This window comes from Phoxinus phoxinus (genome assembly GCF_949152265.1).
Source record: "Phoxinus phoxinus genome assembly, chromosome: 23".
NCBI classification, from domain to species: Eukaryota; Metazoa; Chordata; class Actinopteri; order Cypriniformes; family Leuciscidae; genus Phoxinus; species Phoxinus phoxinus.
Genome location: NC_136898.1, coordinates 22,235,497 through 22,259,297, shown reverse-complemented (window position 1 = coordinate 22,259,297; position 23,801 = coordinate 22,235,497). Strand labels below are relative to the sequence as shown.

General features: G+C 38.7%; 1 protein-coding gene across 3 annotated transcripts in view; it reads right to left on the bottom strand.

The window, feature by feature from the left end:
• Nucleotides 1-10,862: 10,862 nt before the first annotated feature.
• Nucleotides 10,863-23,801, bottom strand: part of smad2 (SMAD family member 2) — a 28,651-nt gene continuing 15,712 nt past the window's right edge. For all 3 annotated transcript variants that reach the window (XM_079599469.1, XM_079599471.1, XM_079599470.1), the window contains 9 exons: nucleotides 23,327-23,416; nucleotides 21,727-21,920; nucleotides 21,474-21,608; nucleotides 21,013-21,087; nucleotides 18,012-18,065; nucleotides 17,667-17,879; nucleotides 16,643-16,780; nucleotides 14,961-15,105; nucleotides 10,863-13,001 (listed from right to left, as the gene is read on the bottom strand). In XM_079599469.1, the coding sequence (XP_079455595.1) occupies nucleotides 12,878-13,001; nucleotides 14,961-15,105; nucleotides 16,643-16,780; nucleotides 17,667-17,879; nucleotides 18,012-18,065; nucleotides 21,013-21,087; nucleotides 21,474-21,608; nucleotides 21,727-21,920; nucleotides 23,327-23,416 (1,168 nt within the window). In that variant the 3' untranslated portion in view covers nucleotides 10,863-12,877. The remainder of the gene's footprint in view (nucleotides 13,002-14,960; nucleotides 15,106-16,642; nucleotides 16,781-17,666; nucleotides 17,880-18,011; nucleotides 18,066-21,012; nucleotides 21,088-21,473; nucleotides 21,609-21,726; nucleotides 21,921-23,326; nucleotides 23,417-23,801) is intronic.

The following is a 23,801-nucleotide window of genomic DNA, read 5'->3' as shown; positions in this document are numbered from 1 at the left end:
CTGTTGTTTAACAGCAATCCCTCAGCCCATGTTTACTCAGGACACTTAAGTCAGAGAGAGCTTTTTAATGTAAGGTGAATGGAGAAGCGTAAATACTTTGGCAGTGGTCAGAACTGCTGCATTATGTATTTTGCGGGAACTAAACCGAGGCGCTGCGGTCAGGCCACAGAACAGCCCGAGCACTTCACTCTGATCTGACGCATTACCCATTCACCGCAGCGAGACTGCCTGTTTGTGTGCATTAGGTCTTCAGTAGCCACAGTCATACGATATCAGATGAAGTGGTTGCCGTAGAGCGTATGGCGTGTGAGTGTGTGTGTGTGTGTGTGTGCGTATCCCATGCGCACACAGATGAAGCCACAGAATTGACTTATCCCACTACCGCCCCGCTCCAACAACAACAAGAAGTCAAACTAAAGACAAAAAAAAAAAGGACTCGTGCGTAAAAAAAAAAACTCAGAAACGATAGAGTGGCGACGTCAGACTTGATCAACAGATGACTGATCATATTGAGTGCCGCCCATCCTTCACAAGCCCATTGTTTGATGACAGAACGGCGAGCTGCCCCTGTGCATCCATTTCCCACAAGCCCCTTTCAGCCCCCCTCCTCCTCCTCTTCTTCTCCTCCCCCGGGGCAGGAGCATCAATAACACACACACCCGGCCGGTCGAGGGAACAGGGCCGGCGTGAAGCCCCCAGGCCTCTACCACGCGCCCCCAACATTACAGCCCGGCCATCCGTCATCACCCCGACCCCGCCTGGGGTCAACGCCACCCTGTGACCAGCCAGAGGATGGGACCGTCCAGGGGTCTGGCTACTGGTTCATATCACTCATACATCATATATCATGAGATACGGGAGATTTGTTGTACTCAGTATGTCCGTATGATGCATGTCGGATATGGTGCAAATGACAGAACAGCTGAGCTATGAATAGCGAAATGAAATGTTCAAAGAAATTGTCAGGATGACAGAGCTATGGAGGATGTTGACAAAAAAAAAAAGTAAAAGAAGGTTAAAGGAACAGTAAAAATATATATATACATTTGTATTTTACATTCAGAATTTAAAAAATAATCATATTTTTTTTGTCTTTAAGATAATCTTTTTTAGAACACCACACAATAATCCTTAATTAGATTTTTTTTTTTAAATCTACAATACCACACTGTTACCTGACTAACTGAAATGCAGGTTGTCCCTTTATTTATTTATTGTTGTTTTGATGATTACACATTAAATGTCCTTCTACTTGACATGCATAGACTTAAAATACAGTATTTTTTTATTTGTGTTTTGTTTTGGAGTTTAAATGTCACAAATACCTGACTTAGGCTACAGTCTCAGTGCTCAATTGACCCTTCGCAGGGAGTTTGATTGACAGGTGATCTGACCAATCATTATCCGGCATCCGCCGAATCCGCCATTTTTGTCCGACAAAGCAGTCAGGAGAGTTAGTATATTAATGTTGGAGGATTTGAACGTGAAAAATGGAGTGTACTGATGTCTTTCCGCGGTTAAAACAACATTCCTTCTTATGTTCATGTTTATTTGATGCTATAAATGAACTAGAAGAGATGATCGGTTCACGAGCAGCTTTAACTGAGAATCTACAGCGATCTGTCAGACACATTTAAGAGCCACAAAACGGTATTTATCGATTAAATTTCTTTTAAAAAAATGACCAAATTTGAAAGTTGAGACTTTGTTTAATAACAAAAGTAACCTGGTCTGTCCTGTCTGTCAGTGTCCTCTCTGCTCCGCAATGTATTTTTCAATGTGTGAGAACATGGTGGGGCGTGAGAGCGGCGTAGCTTGTCGGACATGGCAACAGTAACTAAAGGGGGCGGGTCTTTGCGAACGATAAATTCCTATTTTGTTGTATAGCTGTTCACATTGTGGTTTTAAATGTGGCCAATATCATATTTCAGTGTGAACAGATCATGGTCCTGAACTCACCGGCATGCGCAAAAGAACGACGAAAAGATTTCAAGCAGCACGCTGTTATACGGTAGTAAACACGGAGAACATTAAAGGAAGCGACTACGCGTTTATTTATAGTGTGATCTGCCGCCGAAGTCAGCGACTTTATGTGCAGGCAATATAAAAACAAAGACGAGGATACGAAAAATGAGAGCGGAGTTTTTAAACATTTATGATACAAGTCGTCATGTTTTCTTGTATATAGAGCTGTAACTGTAACACACATGAGTTCTGACACATCACTGTCCTTCTACTGACTATCTTTTGCAACTGTCTTGATAATTTTCGCTATGTAAAATCTTTGAAGTGACTCCCATGAGTACAGAATTGTTATGCTCTAGATTGACGTAAAAGTCGCATGAATTCCCATATGACTGTTCAGACTGACTAAGGTCGCATTGTCGGATTCAGGACCACAAATGGAATTGGCCCAAATCAGAATTGAAAAGATCAGATTCCATGTGGGTTGTGCAGTTCACACTCAGTCACATCGGATTTGGGCCTCATTTATCTGCAGCCTAGCCATACATTGCTGAAATATTGTTTTGAATTTTGCTTTTTGATTTGAATTTGAAGTACAGAAACTTGGAAAAAAAGTTTTACGTTTTGTTTCAGGCTCTGAATCAGTCCATGGCCCACCGCGTGTGAGTTTGAGTTGGGACTACTTGTCTGTCTAATCCATTGAGGGAGAAGTGTTTGTGGAACCTATTTGAAAACTGTATAAATGTTTGGTCCACGTAGCTTAAACTCTTCAACACAGATTGCATCAAATGAATTTTGATTCGCCACATGAAAGGAAGCTAAATGCAAAGCAAGGTTAATGCCCCCTCAATCCATAGTTGTTGAATACGATCTGGGTGTCAATGTCAGGCTTGATGAGCTCGCTGAGTGCTGTGCTGCTAATTGAACGTAATGACCTTTGGTTGCTTGCCAAAGGCTGCCAACTCCTGGAGGAAACAACAGGTCTCCCCCACTTCATCTCAGATGAAAAGGACATTAGAGTTGCCCAGGACACACAGTCTAGGATCGAGCCACTCACGTCTAGACCTGAAACTAAAACGCACTACCGCGTAAAGTTGTGCAATATCCTTTAGTTTCAGGGTGGTGATATGTAGAAGTTGAAATCTTCCTCTACGAGAGAGTCGAGGGTAATCAATACATTTCTAGTTGGATTGTTTATGGCGTCCCAAAAATTACCAGTCCACTGCCAGCTTTAATCAAGATCAATATCACAGATGATCAGCTTAACCAAATGAGACCGCTAACTTATTTTGCACACACACTTGTTTGTTTGTGAAACGCCATTTCATCCGAGACTTACCACATGCAAACCTAGAATGTGTCAAGAATGTTTGCAATTAACAAGAACGTGTTGTCTTAAATGAAAGTGTTTTAGGCTTTAATGAACCCGAACAAAAGCCCTTGATAGTGATTCTATTAGCATGCATTACTGCCGCCTTTTCTAAGAAAATTAACTTAGCCTCAGTCGGTACGTATATTGTCAAGTGTATCTTCTTTATTATGAATAAAAGACGGAGAATGAAATTGATTAGCAGAACACAGAAGAGTACACTCAAGACAAAAGCAGAAGGGCCGGCGCTGTCGCCCAGCAATCGGTTGTTGTTCAAAACGGATAATAAGCTATCCGTACAAAAGGGCCGTTCCCAAAGACGGCAAGTGCGGGAGGAGGTAAAGCGCGCGCCCGGCTCCGAGTGTAATGGGAGGCTCCTTCAACACCTGAGACCATCGCACATTTTCAAGGCCTCCATTCCTGCCACCAAACCTCTCACCACACTCGCTTTTCTTTCATCTCTGACAAAGCCCTCCCTTTGCCTCCTTTTTCGCTATTTGGTGAGGGGACATCTCTACAACCGGACACAGAATTAAACAAACAAACACAAAGCTCCGTGAAGCAATGCTTAATAGAGTCGCACATGGCTCCCTTTTCATCTTCTCAATAGCTGTTCAGGAAGGATCAACACTCGAGAGCAAGTCCTCTCCCGCTTCCTCTCTCAGGGGCCTTGTATCAGTCGCCACTTCACAAGGGAACTTTCTTTCTTGTTCTGACACACTTTTTAATTAGATTGTCCACCGCGCGATCATTTCCACCGGCCCTCGTGAGGTCAGGAGTCTGAGCTGAAGGTTCTACATAAAAAAAAAACATGTGCTATGAATAACACTACTGAACAACTGGCGATTCAAAGGAGTAGCCAATAATGAAAATGCTGTTTTCATTTACTCACCCTCAAGTGTATCCAAAAGTCTAAAGCATTGAAATGTTGGTGTTGAGGTCATATGGTTGCGAAAAACCTTTGCACAATTTTCAATTTAATGACTCTAAAAATACCATGAGGTGTAACCAACCAATTAATATTTCTTTACAGCTTCAATACATGAGGACAGATCTTTTTTTTTACAATAATTATTTACAAAAAAGTTTTTAAATGTATCTTTCAAAGTGAAACGAAGCAATGCCTAAATATCAAGTGTTTACAGAATTACACAACATGAAATTGAACTAACATTGTCATAAAAAAACGTCTAATTATCTGAAATATTAGAAATCTTATAGACCTTGACACACTTTCATGAGGGTCTGCAGAGGTCTTTTCTATGAAATAATGTACAATGTTTCTTTTTCTGAATGTTTATGCATGACGAACTACCCAAGGCTTTCTTTTCAAAAGATTGAATTATTTGAAGGCTTTTTTCTTCGTCAGATGTCAGAACATTTGTATCACCTTGACTTTATGCCAGAAACGTTATCAAAATAATTTTCAATTTAGTAATTAAAAATATGCATGTCATGTCATGTATTTAAGTCATATGAAATGCATTTTCACGTTTATTAATATTATAAATTAGACATATTGACCCTTGAATTTCACTGTTCTTCACACTAAGTTATCTTAAGGCTTCAGAAGTGATTACTGCAGAAAACTTCTCAGATGTCCATATACTCATTGACTAAATGGCACTTTGACAAAACTGACCTTGAAATATCCAAAGGAAATCAATTTGAAATCAATGCCAGAGCAAAAACAGGCCTAAAGATTGAGTCACTTTTCGCCTGAGTCACGGATGGATTTTGGAGGGAGGAGGTGCCTCTGTATATTTAAGGATTAGCAACTCCCCCTTCCCTTAACCGAGCTCCTTAGTTATTAATTTTACTGTTAAATACCCAAAGAAAAGCACTTTTAAGCAGCTCTCATTAATACGCCTCTCCTCCATATAGCCCAGCTAGGTGAGAACCGTCGCTGTGGCTAATTATTACCTTCATATGCAAATGCCGTTAGTCATGCTTAAAGTGTACTTTTTCTTATTTAATTAATTAAAACAATCATCTATGAACTTTAAATTAGTCTGGTGTAAAATAATCTCTTTTTATCGTTTAATAATTAGCAGGCAGTAAAGCGGCTGTATTAATTGCATTTAGACTTCCGCCCCAGGAGACGCACGGAGAGGAACGCATCTCTGCTTCCTGAAATAGCGGATTCCCATGAACTGAGGAGCTAGGAAGGAAAAGAGCGGGAGAGAGAGAGAGAGAGAGAGAGAGAGAGAGAGAGAGAGAGAGAGAGAGGGAGGATGAGAGAGAGAAAAAAGAATAAAGAAGAGAGAATAAACTCTTTTCTGCGTTCTTTCTTTAAATTACCCCTGGGAATCAGAGACAACCCTTAATTAGCCTAGCGCCATGGTAAAATTGATTGAAATGCAGCACATCAATTATTAAGCGTAGTTTTTTATAACTCTCCCCTGCCTCTCTTTGGGTGGGAGTGGGGTACGGCAAATCGCTTGGGTGTTACCTCTGAAAAAAGACAGCAAATGAGAGGACGTTTGCTCAGATCTTCACAACCCCTCGTATCTCTTGCATGCCGTGCCGTGCATCAAAGCCAAGTATCATTGATACTCCTCATGGCTCTTGTCTCCTTTGTTCTGATGCAACGTTTACATAGTAGGTTAGGAAACTATGATGCATACTTTTTAACACAGCCATTCACGCACTTAGTGCGTTGAAATAACTAAGGGGGTTCAGCAAGGCTATGTATTAGGCCCTTTTCAAAACTGCTCTAGCATATTTTTATGACTTGCGAAGTGAACATCTCAAAAGAGTGTAATGCCATTTATCTATATCAGCTTCGAAAAAGGTTAGCATGAAAAAAAACATCCTGGTCCAGGACTCCAGTTGTTCAAATGCAGCTTGACCCCTGAGGTCAAACAGTCACTGTCAGTTAAATGGTCTCCCTCCTATCTGGAGTGTCACCATGTTTAGGTCAAGACAAGGTCATAGCTTTCACAATCTCTTTGTATCATTTACACAAAATGCTATTGTTAGCATAGCCTCCAAAAACATAGTTAAGATTTGTCCCCACTCAAAGCCACCTAAACAGCAAGTACTCCGGTAATAAGCACTTTAAATTATTCCTGTGATTACCAAAACAGAGCTGTTAGTTAAAGACATCTCACTGGCAAATAAAAGTGTTCATTACTGAAACGGTATTAATCGGTTAAAACAGCAATAATCTGTATAATTGCTTTAATTACCCTGCCAATAAGAGCAACACAAATTCACAGCCTGGCTGTTGGCCCACACAGATGATTTTCTTTATGACTGCTGCCAGCTGCTGGTAACAATGTGCATTACAGTATCCAGAGGTGCATTGATTCTTGAGGGTGAGGGACTTCCCATAATCAAGTTAAAATGATGCTAAAAGTTTGTCGTTTCAGGGTCCAACAATCATCCGCCACTAAATACGATGACCTCACAAACAAGACGAATTGCATTGAAATTTCTCTCCAGGACCCTCACATGCTGTGTCCATTAAATGGCACCACATCTTCTTCTTATAAGTAAAGATTGTTGAGTAAATCATGACAGAATTGTCAAACTATCCCTTTAATGTCTCCACCATCCCTGGCTCCTGAGGTCTCTTTGGGGTCACTTGCCTGGAGAATACCTGACCACCCTGATGTCCTGTATATCCTGGTCATTGTCAGTGCTTACCATGGGTGGAAAAACTCATTTGAGCCTAATTAATTCTTTGCAGGGCCCTTGTGCTCCAGTTACCGCTGCAGACCTTTGCCAAAGTATCAGGAAAAAGACTTCAGGAGACATCCAACACTTCACACTGGACAAGTCGGAGGGCAGGGCACAAAAGGATCTGCAGAGCCCATTGTAAAGGAGTCGGGGTCAAGTATAGGTTAGGATGATGTTTTAATTAGTTGGCCATAACTTATACATGATTGCTCTTTCCCTATGGCCAAAATTGAACAATAGAGCTACTCTTGAGTGAACCAAGCAGAATAAGACGGTGGAGTCGTTGTGAAGGTCAGTAAGGTATTGTATGTAAAGAAATCTCACAGGTAACCAATCATGTGAATGAAGAGGGCTTCAAGTAGCAAACTCTGAATGGAAAACAGTATCGTACTTACATTATGGATAGTTGGACATAATAGTTTGGCCCCCTCGAGGACTTACCGGGTTAAGCGGAAAACAGCCTTCCAACGAAATGCTTGACACAATAAAACAAATCTATACCTTGCATGCAATGCAAGATAAAAGAGTCTGCCAAATGCTTGAGTGTAAAATACTGTACAAGAACCACAGTCGTATCGAGAACACGCGGATGTCCTCTGATTGTACGCCCATTCAAATCAAACAAGTTGTGAACCCAATAGGCCTATTTAGAAGGCATTTCCAGTAAGTCGGTTTGTAAGTAAATATACGTTTTTGGGAAATGTTTTTTTCTGGCGCACATTAACGAGCCACCGGGGTTTACGCCGTGAAACGCTGCCAAACCAGATGTAACTTCGAGACTAAATGCCACATAAATTATGAACTATTACAGTGTAACTTGGAGAAACCACTTAGTGCCTATCCCAACCACGGAGAGGGGTTTTAACAGGAGAGGAATGATTAACGAATGCTGTGATACGACTCTGAGCTTTTAGCAACCGATCGGCTCTATGCGGTCTTGCCTAACGTCAAGGCCCCTATGGACATAATCAACAGTGAGGTCTTGATCCGGTGAAGTGGCCTAACACTTCTTGACGTGAACATTTGCTGTAGATGTATATATAAGCCTTTAAAGGACGTCTGTGGTGATGATAATAATTGATCAAACTCACCTGAACTTCAGCAACCCTGAAGACTTGATTAGCATGTTCAGGTGTGTTTGATTAAAACTCGGCAGGGAAGTGTGGAGAGTTGAGAAGAGAATATCCATCAGGCATTTGATGGGCAGCTGAACTGATCATCATGACAGAAACACCCCTCCTTACTGAAGCTCTAGCGCCCCCTGGTGGCCAGAGTAAGGAAGTACAGTAGTAGACTTATTTTTTTATTGACTCATACCATACACTGTAAACAATGTGGCTGCGATTAGTTATAACTTAAAATTTGTTGAGATAACTTAAATATCCAACTTAACTAAACTAAACTAAAGTTAACTAAACTTAATATTTTAAGTCAAGCATGAACACATACTTTTTAAAGTTGAAACAATGTTGGATTTTAAGTTGTGATAATTAATCGCAGCAATTTTTTTTACAGTGTACTTGTATGACCCAAGAGTTCAATGCTATAATTTAACAGCTATCCTGGCACTTATGGAGTTAATTTTACGCATTTTATTTTTTATTTTAATAAAATGGCTATACTTGGATTCATCCATCTTGTTCTGTCTGTGCCAATTATTAGAGAAGACCTCGGGGGACCCCGGTGGCAAAGAGTACTGCTGTTAGTAAATGATAAATAAACAGTGTGACATTAAACAAGTCAAATTATTTTTTTTAAATAAAGTGATTCTGATTAGTTTGGGTATTTAATGTGATCAATTTATAGCTACAATTTTAAGGTGAGATGCTATTAATTGTAAAAGATTATTAAGTTGATTCTGAAAATTGTCAGATTACATTATAATTATTTATTATAAAGATTGGATTCATTTATTTTTTATTTGTGTTTTTGTCTGGCTCAGTTTTTCAATATTAGCCGTTTTTATTATTATTATTATTTAAATCAGGAGTTTTCACTCTGAGCCTCCAGAATAAAGCCTGTGCAGCTCTACAGCTGTTGGATAATGGCCACTGACTTGACCCTATTAGTCCATTTACTATAATGAATAATAAAGATGTTCGGCCTCTCACCGCCCATGTCACAGAATGAAGCTCTGCACATTTGTATAATATCACTATTACATAACCACCACATTTCAGGATCACACAATTCACAAGGAAGTCATTTTATTGTTACTAGGAAAACCCTAACAAATGTTTTGGGCTCTTTGTGCATCTTATCTCCACTTTTCATCCAGCTTGGATTGGTGTGTGGTCTTGATGCAAACTAGAAAATCCTGCCATGCACAAATAAAAGCTACTAAACGACACCAGCAGCCGTAGGGCACTCAGTAATACTTCTGCATATTAACCTTTTATGGCACAAACAAAATCCTGCAAGTATATATAACTGGACACATTGAGTTCATATTTAGCGGGACACATTTGATCTCATGCAATCTTGTAAAAACGAGAGAAGCATGTAGTTTGTTTATATTTAGTAATAATTTTGTAAATTCCAACCGCAACTTCTGTCCTTTTATTATATAAAGGTCACATAATATTTATTGTGTGAATATGTAAGTTTCAGTAACACCTTATTGTACAGTGTCATTGTTACATATATGACCCAGTACCACAAAACCAGTCACATGGGTCAATTTTCTGAAATTGAGATGCATCATATGAAAGCTGAATAAATAATATTTCCTTTAATGTATGGTTTGTTATGATAGGACAATATTTGACTATTTGAAAATCTGGAATCTGTGCACCAAAAAAAAACAATCGAAACATTGAGAAAATCTCCTTTAAAGTTGTGCATTTATGTTCACGATTGTGCTGCATTCACTCACCAACATAAATATTTTATATATTTACGGTAGAAAATTTACAAAATATATTCATGAAACATGATCTTTACTTAATATCCTAATGAATTTTGGCATAAAAGAAAAATCTATAATTTTTTTTGACCCATAAAATGTATTATTGGCTTTTCCCACAAATATACCCATGCGACTTATGACTGGTTTTGTGACCCAGGGTCACATAGTTACTAAATAAATAACAGTAAATTATGCCTAATTACATGCAACTAACCATAAACCTATAATAAGTACATGTAGTTAATTATTACTACTCATTAAATGTATAATTAGTGTAACAAAGACACCTTAAAATAATGTGTAACCAAAATTTCACACAAATGAGTTATGACTCTCACATAAGCAGCATCATTTCCATCACAACCAACAATTTTGTTAAAGTATAAAGTTCTCAAACATTCGTGTACTTGCAGTATTTACCTAGTACACTGTCAGAAAAGAGTATGCTTGAGATATAATATGAATGAGAATTGAGAAAATATGATACATAAATGGCATCAATACACCCTTCAAGTCATGTCGGAAAGAACGGACGCACATGAACACCAACAAAAAGTTGTAAATCCCAGTGGGAAGCCCCCAGTTTATGAGTTGGGCGGTGTCGGTGAGAAACATGGCGGAATATTTAACAGTGACATTTTCAGGCTTTTTTTTTTTTTATTTACAACAAACTAAGCTAATTACCTTAAAAAATATATTGCAACGATAAAGTTTACAGTGGCTTTATGAATTCATTAAAAACATAAAAAGCAAAAAACACTGCATGCACAATCTTTCTTCCTTTTCTAGTAGTTTAAAACCAATGCTGTATTTTGGTGTCGTTTATTAAGAGAAGGTACACTGCCATCTTGCTCCGACGAAAGGGACTTCCCAGGAGGACTTGAACGCACCAATAATTGATGCAACAAAAGAGGGAGATAGAGAAAGACAGGCTTTAACATGAGAATTAAAACTTTTTATTAGTGTATTTATGAAGTCTGCATATGCAACACGCCTGAAAAGCTTATCGCCTGAAGTTCACGTCCTACCAATACATCTCTCTAATGGTAAAACAAGCTCACCAACTGTTAAATGCTTTGCAAAAGGAGGAAAAAAAAAACAGAAAAAGTAAAATAAAATTATATATACACATTTATATGCATATATGTCTGGTCCACTTTCAGTTCTATTTGGTTTTCTTTCCACACCCAGTCAAAAAATGGCAAACAGAACGTTCCCAGTGTCTTGTTGGCCGCTTGTGGGCTTTAAAAACGGGCCACAACATCTTCGTCAGCTTTTTACTAGATGCACTTAAAGTACAATCGCAAGAGTAGTAAGATCAATGAAGGAAAAGATGGAGACAGAGGTGGGAAGAGGGGAATGGATACTTGCAACGCCTGGTCACTGCCACAACAAGTAAAGAATAACAGACAGCTATATCACAGTCATTAGTAAAAGTTGTACGACGAGCACGCACACTAAAGTTGCACAGTTCTCCCTGTTTGGAAGTCTTTTTTTCCCCAATTGCAAACAAATAAAACACCGCGATGTTCCCGTATAGGCTGAATGTCCCCTTCGGGTAACCGTACTTTGAGGGGCGGTGGGTTAAACAGTATCGTGTTGTGAACATGGGAGGAAAAGCAACTAAAAGAAAATCAAAGTGTGTGTGTGTGTGTTGGGGGGGTTAAGATCAGGGCGAAACGTTAACCGGGACAACAGCTTGAATTGGAAGAGGAGAAAAGATATTTGCGCTTATAAAAAGTTCATGCTAAATAACGTTTTCGTATGATAGGACATTTCATTATGAAGCCATGTTCCTTTAAAAAGAGGGCATGATCTAAAAAAATATTCAATTCTAATAAAAAGGAAGAGAGCTTTAAAGATCTTAAATATATTTATATATAAAAATACATGAAAATACAAAAAGTAGCTAAAAGAAAGATAAAGGGAAAAAAAAAATCTTGTAATTGTGTGAAGGATAACCTAGTTTATTAACACTTAAAGCTTAAATACTTAGATTTTTTGTTTTTTTATCTTTTTTTTTTAAAGATTTGGACTGTGTGAGACGTTTTTAATAACCTTTGAAAGTCTTTTGTTCGTCCTTAAAAGAAGCCACTTTCTGAAGAAAACCACTCCACAGCCAACTAGTGAATATTTCACCCAGTGAATAAAAAGTTAATTCTGAAGTTCGAATTGAACGAGGGGCTTTTTTTTCTTTGTTTTTTTGCGTTATTAAACATTCCTATCAGTTTGAATAAAAGAAGCATGTCTTACAGCAGCATACCTCGAATCAAAGGCAACATTCATATATAGTGGTTTGGGGGAGGGGGGAGAAATTGTAAAATGTTCAAATAAAAAGGTATCTTTTGGCATTACTGAAGAAATCGAAAAACATGATTAAGTCTTAACGCGCCAATCTACACAATCATAACGTGTATAAAAACAAAGAATGTGACTTTTTGCCAGAAAAAGTAACCTCCTTGAACGACCGGATTGGGAGCGCCATCCAGGAAAAGTATTTACTTCATCAAGGGGGGAAAAGCCTTACTGCTACAAGTGTGTGTGTGTGAAGTTATTTCCTGCCTTCTTGAACTTCCACACATCATACGCACCTTCCCTCCTTCTCGAAAACCATCCGAATAAAATAAAAAAACCAATATACAGTTCATATTCTACCACTAATACACTTAATATTGAGGGTTTATGAAAGAAAAACAAGAGAGAATTAAAGGTGCATGAAGCTGATGAGACAGCAAGTGCTGCGTTCAGGTCCGAACGGTGAGAACGTCAGTGTCGGGAGATGAGAGAGATAGAGAAAGGCTCACGAGTACTATGATAGAGAAAGAGGGGGCGGGGTTATAGTAAGTCTGTTGTTGTTGTTGTTGTTGTTCTTGTTGTCGGTTGATGTGATTGTAGAATCAGTCGTTTTTTGGGGGGGAAGGGGCAGAGGACCGAGAGCTTGGTCGTGTCGATTAGGACATACTGGAGCAGCGTACGGAGGGCGAGCCCATCTGAGTCAGGACCTTGTCCAGCCACTGCAGCGGGCCGTTCAGGTGAAGCTCGATCCAGCATGGGGTGCTCGTCACGGTCTGCCGTCTGCACAACAAACACAAACGACAGGGTGCGTCAGGGAGATTCAAGTCACTGCGGTGAAATACATCCATGGGTTCCTCGAACACGGTCCTGGAGGGCCACTGTCCTGCACAGTTTAGCTCCAACCCTCATCAAACACACCTAGCTGTGAGTTGCTAGTGAACCTGAAGACATTGATTAGCTTGTTCAGGTGTGTTTGATCAGTGTTGGAGCTCAACTCTGCAGGACAGTGGCCCTCCAGGACCGAGTTTGAGGAACCCTGTGTTAGAGTGACGGACAGCCGGCGTTTCAAATCCTACTGTGGTGAAGGCGTGGCTCATGAATATTAATTAGCTCCCGAAAAAGTAGCATAGCAACAAACTCACTGACATGCATGAGCGACACCTTTGCCATTTTTAACCGTTAGTAAAAATGCTTATATTTGACCATATTATATATTTGACCAACACTGTACAAAAACTGGCATGGATTTATATAACCGTGACCATATATACTACATATGACCATATATATTTGACCAATACAGTACAAAAACTGGCATGGTTTTATTTTTCCAGTTTTGAAACACTGCTACTTTTAATATCTTGAATTACAAGCACACGTGAGCTAGAAAGAAACTTCGATTTTTGATTCGGTTGATGGCAGAAATGTTAACTACGGATGTGCTCACACTTGTTAGTTCGGTTCTCTTGGGTCTTTTGGTATGGACCAAAAACAAAAAGATTAATTTAGTCCTGGTTTGTTTAGGGTTCACACAGTTATTTTAACACAAAAAAAAAAAAAAAAAGAATAAGAATAAGATCACAACCTGATTGGATGGCTGTTATGACATGCATCCAAAACAATGATGGGTTAAAATGCGTTCGTTTTATGTGCGTACATTTTATGGTATTTGTCTCAACTTACAAAGAGCTTTTAAAATGTGTAAAGGAGTAAAAACAGCATCAGGAATCCCTCCGTCACACAAACCAAGATCTGCTGTGAGGAGACGCGGTTCTGACGCCTAAACTGAACTGTGATGGGCAACATTAAACATTACCACTATGATGAGAAAAAACAGGAACGCGAGAGTATTCCATCTTTTTTTGTGACATCACGTCCTGTTTTTGGTCCGTGTCGCGTTCATATTTCAGTCGAACCGCACCAGTTATGGCTTCAGTCCACTTGTTTGGTGGCACCAGGGTTCAGATGGCAGCGTTCACACTTATTTAAATGAACCGCACTAACAGAGCAATCGCACCAGGGTTCGTTTTAATCCAACCAAACATGCCAAGTGTGAACACACCCAAACTGTGCATCAGGATATCAAAAACAGGAGAACACCGGAAAACCAAGTTCAACAGTCATTTCATCAGTAAAAATACTGAAACACGAGACATTTAATGTTAAGTCATTTGCATGGTTGAATTAGATAATCTAAGGTCAACAGCAAAGACATAGGTAAATAAAGTGAGATTAAGTGCATAAAGTACATTGAATATTATGTAAACCTATAGTTAATATTATATGCTAGTGTTTGTATTCATCTGTGTTTACTCATTTTGAGAAATATTGATTCATACATTTCACTGCGAGTGTAATTTGACCTTTACTTCTCAAAAGGAGCCGTATGCATTCACACTTTAAATACAGTAAAACACTCATCAGCTCCACAGGAATTTAATGGTTTCTATTCAAAATCTTCAAACATTCGTGCCACACATTCACATTTGACGTGATGTGGAGTCGATAATTTGACTAAAAACAATAATTTATAACAATAATACTGAAGTGCCTCCTTGGCATATTTACCATGCCATCTTAAATTTGGTCATTGGGGTTGCATTTATTTTTTTGTACCTTCCATAACTACAGCTAAATGAATCTGAATACAGATCATACTCCCATCCCTGAGGAAGTTTATTATTGTGTTATTATATTCTGGCATTAAAAAGATGCACTATTGGCAGGGCTTGTCCATACCTGTACTCGGCTCCCCAGCCTTTGACAAAACTCATGCGAATGGTGCACATCCTGGTCAACTGATATACAGCCTCAAAGCCCTGGTTCACCGACTGAGCCAGCAGTGCCGCAAACTCCTGGTTATTGAAGATCTTCAGGTTACAGCCTAAGAAAGACGAGATCATGATGTCAATAGTTGACGTAAATTGGCACATTCTGATGGATGATATAACGTAAGGCGAGCGATAGGACCACACTCTTATCAAACGATACGAGTCATTTTATTTCACAATAACAATATATAATCACAATAGTTATTTTTCCTTGAATAAGGTTGTTATGACAACAACATTTTAGAAACAGTTGAAATTTCATAATTATCAATATCATTTTTGATAATCACAGTAAAAAACTAATACTAGCCTAACTAATGAAAGTAAAAAGTTCAAAGTTAAGGAAGACAACAAAATAATTAGTAATAAAATAAGAATTTAATTACAAGCAATATGACAAAAATGCTACAAAAAAAATAAATAAAAAAAATAAACAGTGCTTAAATTTCTACTGCAGAATTTGAATGAATGCAGTATTTTTGTATGCAGTGTTTATTTTCTATTTATTTTTTCATTTTACTTTACTGCGTGAATTAAGTACACATTGATTTTATACCGACTGTGTTTCCATGAATACTCGCCAAGACGAGCATGTTGTTTTAGTGCAATAAATGGTGAAAAAGAAGTCAAAGCAGTGTGATGTGCTGTGTGACTGGCTGCTTTATATGTACACCACCGCAAAATCATTTGATTATCACCAATGTTGAAAAGAGTTTTTTACATTTTTATTTCAGGATTTCTTTGATGAATAGAAAGTTCAAAAGAACAGCATTTATCTGAAATAGAAAGCTTTTGTAACATTAAACACTACCTTTCAAAAGCTTGGGGTCGGGTAGAAATTTTATTTTATTTTTGGTGGAAATAAATAAAATAAATCAATACTTGTCTTAACGTTTCACTTTTGATCATTTTAATTTATCCTTGATGAATACATTTATAATGTTACAAAAAGTCCATTTCAAATAAATGCCGTTCTTTTGAAATTTCTGTTCATCAAAGAACCCTGAAAACTAGTTTTACATACTGGTAACTGTTTTCAACATTGATAATAATAATGAATGTTTTTTAGCATGATTTCTGAAGACTGCAGTAATGATGCTGAAAATTCAGCTTAGATCACAGGAATAAATTACATTTTAATATATATTCACATGGAATAAATTACATTTTAATATATATTCACATAGAAAACTTTTTTTTTTTAATTGTCACAATATTCAAGAATATTACTGTGTTTTTTGTTTTGTTTGTTTTTTTTATCAAATAAATGCAGCCTTGATGAGCAGAAGTTTCTTTTAAAAACATTTTTTTAAAAATCTTACCGATCCAAAACTTTGGACCGGTAGTGTACATGCACAGAAACCGATTTTAAATTACTTGTGTTTCTAAGCCTTACCAGTTTAAATACGAATGCAAATTATAAACTTTAATGGCGATGCAGCACCACAAAACTCACGAGCGCAACCACGACAGAGACAAAAATCTTACACAAAAAACTACAGGATGACAAGTTTGTCCCCGTTTACTCTGTCTACCGCTTTACTGCCCACCTGTGGTACCATTGACTCTGAAAGTGAGTGAATCTCTTACCTGGGGGGATTTTACAGACTGTTGCAGGGTGCCAGCCATACCTCTGATTACAGTTAGGGCTTTGAACAAAGATGGCACTATCGCTAAGACATTCGGCGAACACTTCCCCGCCAATATAATACAGCCTGACCCCTCGACCTAAGCAAAGACAAACAGCAGTGAGAACTTAATATTGCACATGTGACCATTTTGTAGGAGTCTATAATTGTCTTGGAACATACAAAGGGATAGGTCAACCAAAATTGAAAATCATTTACTCATCCTCATGTTGTTTGATTAACTTTCATTGCATGGACAAGAAAAGACCAGTTTCAAAATAGTATTGTGTTTCATTAAAGAAAGTCAATAGGGCTTTTCACACGTGAATTAGTTAATCCTTGGTTATCATGAACCGCGGGTAAACCGAACCCTGGGTTATCTTGCTTCACGTTTCACACTCCTCATAATAAACCCGGGGTTAACAATTTATCCTGGGTATCCATAAGATGCCATTATGCATTCCTAAACCCAGGGTTAATATCCTTGTTTGCATATTTGAGGTGTCAGTGTCACTGATTGGACGAACACTGCACCCAAACTGTTTACATAAAGGCTCTAGCATTGCACATGCTTGGATTATATATTGCCGACTGACTATCAGACTATAAAGGTAAGAATTGAACAGCCTCTTCACTATCATAGAACATTTTCTGTCACCATTTGACATTTCCCCCTCAACCGCTGAAACACAGCCTGTTTATGCAACACATGCTCTTCCTGTGACTCAAAGCATGCGAGGCATGTGATTGGCTGCCTGTTGCTAAGCATCTAGCCGGGGCTTCACCCAGGGTTAGAACAACGATAACCCGGGGTTAAGCACAGAGTGAAAAGCCCTACTGATGTCTTCTGTAGACTAAAGCAAATCATACAGGTTCAGAATGACGTGAAAGCAAATATAAGATGTCGATTTTAGTTTTTGGGTGAACTGTCCCTTAATTTCAACTGAAACGCTTGATAGTAGGCCAGCTGAAGAGGTCTTGGATACCTATGTGTCTCCGGGTCATCTCCACGGTGGCGTTGCGGTTGACGTTGGACAGTAGGCCCAGGCAGAACCGCTCCGAGTTGGAGGGGTCTGTGAAGCCATCCACGGTGAGGGAGGGCTGAGAGGCGTGGAACGTTTCTCCCACCCGCTGGTTTAGTTCATAGTAAGCTATTGAGCACCAAAACGCAGGCTCCGAGTAAGTCACTGGCTGCAGGTCTAAAAGAGAGATGAGGAAGACCAGTATAAGGGTCTGTGCATAGATCTTTAAAGTCCTCAATCTTAAGAAATGGTCAAGATGTCAATATAATGGCTATGAAGAGTGAGGTTAAGCAGTTAATCGGCTCTTACCCATGCCATGATTGACAGGCGAGAGTGTGCTTGGCGACAGTTCTGCAGGAGAACCTGACAAAAAGAAGAGGTTTTCCTTACAATAATAGAGATAATGGCAGAAACAAGAAATAACTGGTTTATTTGGTGCTTGCCAATGTAAAAATGTTATAATCTATCAATGGACACATGATTTGAGGCATCATTCCTGTCTGAAACACAACTGAAGCTTAATTTAGGGGCCCGTTTAGACCTCGAACCCTACGTATGAGCAATAACAGAAGGCAGCATTGCACTAAAATGGAAATTCTTGGTACACTGGGTTGAAAACTGAATAGGTTGCAATGTTGTGTGATGTACATCTGAGTAAAACAGATTATCATAAGCAGAAAATTAGGGCAAGGACTTGGTTCAATCCACTGGTTGTTGAAACTGGCAGATGATGTCCCCAGAGAGAAGTCTGTCACTCCAATGGAAGATTGAGTTGCATTTAAAAATAATAACATTTTCATGTATGAATTGTTCATAATGAAATCAATAACATGCATTTAGAAAACCTGACGTGACATTTGGAATGTTTAAAATAACTAAGTATGATTAAATTTAAAGTCCGCGTGAACCGGAAGTTGCAACCGACTTTATCTCAGAGTTGTGACGTATTTCCGAGAGAAACGGAATACTAAATGAGGGGAAATAGTGGGCGTGGGTTTTTTCCCAACTAGCACCTGATTGGATCTAGAAAAGTAGGTGTTTCATTCAGCCTTTCTACTGTCAGTTGGAGGGGCGTGGTTACGGATGTTAAGCAGACACCAAAACAGTCAAACCTACGTCATCAGGGAAGGTCCTCCAATGCAGAGGGGAGGGGCATTTTCAGATTTGGATTAAAGATTACCAAGCCAAACATTTTTTGTGTGTGGATTGATTTGCATGGATAAGTTGTTCACCACAAAACTATCAATTTAGGCAAACAAAATAAATATGGTCAATTTTGATATCATGTGGACTTTAAGTGAGGTGGCGTTACTACTATAACATAACTTCTGTCAGGTCGCCACTTGATGTCTGTAAAATCTGGATCCTGAAGTAAAAGGTGTTGACTGCCTTGAGGCTGAAACCAACATGATTTTAGTCCAGACTTTTGCCATGAACTCCAGTCTGGATGGACACAGAGTCTTTTTTTCCTTCAGACTTTGATTCCATCCAGTCGGAGGAGATCAACCATGTTTGACATTGAACCGATTTTAGATCACATTTTGTTTTCGTTTGTCATGCGCCTTGCAACAAGCCACACAAGTTCTGAGTTTGTTGTGTTTGGAACGACTTGAAGATCTGGTAGTGTGCCGTTTACTGCCTGATGACTCGTTTTTTTCTATCTATGAAAAGTTTCAGTCTGGATTCAGGCCGCACCATAGCACTGAAACTGCGCTCGTTAAAATCACTAATGATTTACTTTTAGCTTCGGACCAAGGCTGTATCTCAATACTAGTTTTACTTGATCTTAGTGCTGCGTTCGACACTATAGATCACACAATACTCTTAGATCGACTACAAATTTATACTGGCGTTCAGGGACAAGCATTAAGCTGGTTCAGATCATACTTATCTGACCGCTACCATTTTGTCTATTTAAATGGAGAAAAATCGATCATAACTTCAGTAAACTATGGAGTGCCGCAGGGATCTGTGCTAGGCCCTCTATTATTCTCACTATATATGCTGCCACTTGGAAATATTATAAGGAAACATGGAATTAGTTTCCATTGTTATGCTGATGACACTCTATATATTTCATCACGGCCAGATGAAAACGCTAAATTATCAAAATTGACAGAGTGTGTTAAAGATATAAAAGATTGGATGACGCGTAATTTTCTTTTATTAAATCCAGACAAGACAGAGGTACTACTTATCGGTTCAAAAAAACGCCCACAAAACCTCTCACAATACAACTTTAACATAGTAGGATGTCCTGCTACTTTATCCTCTACAGTAAAAGACCTGGGTGTCATACTAGACTGCGACCTGTCTTTTAAAAATCATATTTCATATGTTACAAAAACTGCCTTTTTCCACCTTAGAAACATTGCTAAGCTACGTAATATGCTATCAGTTTCTGATGCAGAAAAGTTAGTTCATGCATTCATGACCTCGAGACTAGATTACTGTAATGCTCTATTAGCTGGTTGTCCTGCATCCTCAATAAACAAGCTACAGTTAGTCCAAAATGCAGCCGCTAGAGTTCTTACTAGATCAAGAAAATATGATCATATAACACCGATCTTATCATCACTACACTGGTTACCTATAAAGTTCCGTATTAATTATAAGGTATTGTTACTGACTTATAAAGCCCTAAATGGCTTAGCTCCAGTTTATTTAACGGATCTTCTATCGCCATATAATCCATCGCGCTCCTCTTCAGCCAGGCATTCATATACATTTTTTAATCTTACAGTTAAATCCGGCCTCTAGTTCATAACCGCCAGAAGAGAACTGGCCCCTGACTGAGCCTGGGTTCTCCCAAGTTTTTTTTTTCTCCATTAGGTCACCTGATGGAGTTTATCGTTTCCTTGCCACTGTTGCCTTTGGCTTGCTCAGTTGGGGATATTCAATTTAATTAATTAATGAATAATACTATTGATCAGCATTACCAAACATGGACGTTTTATTATTATTTTAATTTAATACTGTGAAGCTGCTTTGATACAATCTGTATTGTGAAAAGCGCTATACAAATATTCTTGACTTGACCTTTCCTCTGTAACCATTTACAAAGGTGGCATGTGTATGATGATGCCTAGCGTTTTGAAATCTGTTCAAATATTAAAAACTTGTGTAGTGTGTATTCCAGTCTATAATAAACATGTTCTGTCCAGGGAGGTTTCAGAGGTTCATTATCCTACTGTCTAGATGGAGCTTGGAAAGGAAACCTCAGCAGTAAAAGTGGATTGTGCTTTACACTCTAAAACACACACACACGTGGCTGTCACTCCCATGTAGTGATGTCACTGTGGGAATGTACCTGTGTCCATACTTTGATTCATCTGCTGGTCGCTGGCCTCTCCATCCTCACTGATGTATCCCGGGGGAGGAGTTTCTGAACGGATTTAGAAATCAAAAATAAAGATCACCAATTTACTCTAAAGGCCTGTTCATACCAAGAAAGATAACTATAAAAATAACTATATTCGCGTCCACACCAAGAAACAATATCTTTCTTTATTTCAAGCATGATCCAGTTTAAAATGGTCAAGCTCTTTAAAGCAGGATTCGGATTTGCTCGTTCATCAGTTAGATAAAATCATTCTGAAAGTGAGTCCAATGATATTGTTTCTCTGTGCCGTCATCATTATAGTTTTTTTGTTATAGTTATCGTTCCTGGTGTGACCAGGCCTTAAACTACACAATAACGCATAAAGTCTTCGGCCTTAAATTTGGTGTGAAACGATTTGGTGAGACTTTGTGCGAGATGCGTGTTCCTACCTGGTATGTAATTGTTAGGGGGCTCTATCCCTGTTGGGAAGTTGGTGTTTTCAGGTATGGAGTTGGTGTAGTCGTCCAGAGGAGGCAGCTCAGTCAGGATCTCTGTGTGTCTTGGCACGAGGACGGGCGGAAGAACTACAGGAGAGACATTGACAATCGAGAGAAACACTCGGTTCAAATTTCACACATTAGGAAGCATTCAGAAAAAAACACTCAAATCTTTTCTTGGCAACTCAGCTGCCGATTTCCACACCTGGCGTCTCCACCCGCTGGTAGTGGTAGGGGTTGATGCAGACTTCATCCTTCTTGAGGTTGAAGGCGTACTCGCAGGTCTCGATGGCGCGCAGCTCGTGGTGGCTGTGCAGGTCGGGCCATCGCCACAGGCGGCAGTAGATGACATGAGGCAGACCTTTACGGTGAGACACTTGCAGACGCCCGTCCAGAGATCTGACCCGAGCGTCCACAGAGAGAGGGCGAGAGAAATGGAGGAGAAGGGAGTGTGCCAAATGACCAGAGAAAGACATGCATGGATGGAGGGAAGAGTGAAGGTGGTGTGATTAGACAGCAAATCATGACCAAGGTGCAAGGTTATACCATTACTATTAAAACTCCTGAATGTTTATACACAATAACGGAATACTACTATAGTAAATCAATGGTTCTCAACTGGTGGGTTGTTGTGACCCAAAAAATGGGTTGTATAAATCGAGGGAGAAGTAAAAAAAACACACATTTTAAAAGCAACTAACCATATAACAGTGCATAGTCTTAATGTGTGTGTGTGTTTAATATTAATTTGGTGCCACTTTATATTAAGTGTCATTGACTACAGTGTTAACATTTAAATGAATCATTTGATACAATGCACTTATTGTTTACATGTTCTTACAGAGTACTTATATTAAACATAAAATACCTGCATCTAATTACACAGTAATTCATTTCTGTAATTACATCTACAATTAGACTGTTGACCCTTCCCCAAAACCTTAACCCAACCTTCTTTTTTGATGCATGTACATAGCAGTTAAAGACACCTAATATAAAGTGGGGCATCAATTTTGATATGCATCCAATCAAACGGCATAACTAAATAACTATATAATACGCATTCAAACGCTGAGCCTTCTGCTCATCAAGGCTGCATTTATTTGACCAAGAACACGGTATTATTACTACAATTTAAAATAGCTTTCTATGTGAATATATTGTAAAATGATATTAATTCCTGTGCTCAAAGCTGAATTTTCTGCATCATTACTCATGTCACATGATCCTTCAGAAATCATTTGAATATGATGATCAAGAAACATGAATATAAGGTTCAAAAGAACAGCATTTATTTGAAAATCTTTTGTAACATTATACATATATTTAACTGGTAAATTTAGATATATTAAATGTATGCTTGCTGATTAAAAGTACTAATTTCTTAAAAAAAAAAAAAAATTGCTGACCCTAAATCTTTCAAAACGATATATAGGTGAACCTAAAAAAATATATATAAAAAAAAGACAACGGACATGATTACTTCTGCATCAATTTGGCAATGGCTTGGGTCACCATTTCAGAGTAAAATCAGTCAAACCAGTTGAGAACCACCGTTTTAAACTTTTTCTTTAGTGAAGTGTATGTATGAGTTATGAAAATATGTCGATCTGCTTTAAATCTATTGTAACATTCAGAGTTAAAACTCTACAATAACATAAGTGATGCCATCATTAAGATATTTAAATCTAAATCAGCAATAATAAAGCAGGTTATTGCACGGCCCCTGGAGCCCCCTGTGCTCGTTCATCCCCACCTGTGGCTTGTGGGGTGAGTGTGGCACAATGTCAGCAGAGGATATTCACCTGGTTTGGTCAGGGTAGCTGTAAAGGCCTGAGGTATCCCACTGTTCTATCGTATTTGGTGTACTCAGTCCCCAAATTTCAGAGCAATTGCTGTGCACAGAAAGTAAAAAAACAAAAACAAACAAAAAAGAAAAAACAAACACAAAGAAACAAAAAAAATGATAAACATGGGGCATGATTCATTCAAAAATACCAAGATGAAGTACCATGAGGGGAAAATCGAAGGGCATCGTTTCTTTTATTTGAGATGTTTTGCGCAGGTCGTCTGAACGTGCCGAGCGACGCGGTCCACCTCGAATAAAAGAAGCCTCTCTAACGGAAAATTCACATATAACAGTGAGATGAGAAAACCGAAGAGAAACTGACAGATGTATTTACAGTTAGGGCTGGGCGATATATTGAATATTCACAATATATTCGCGATGAAAATTAGGCAGTGTAAAGTATGCCAGTCTGATTCATTTCCATGATTCGA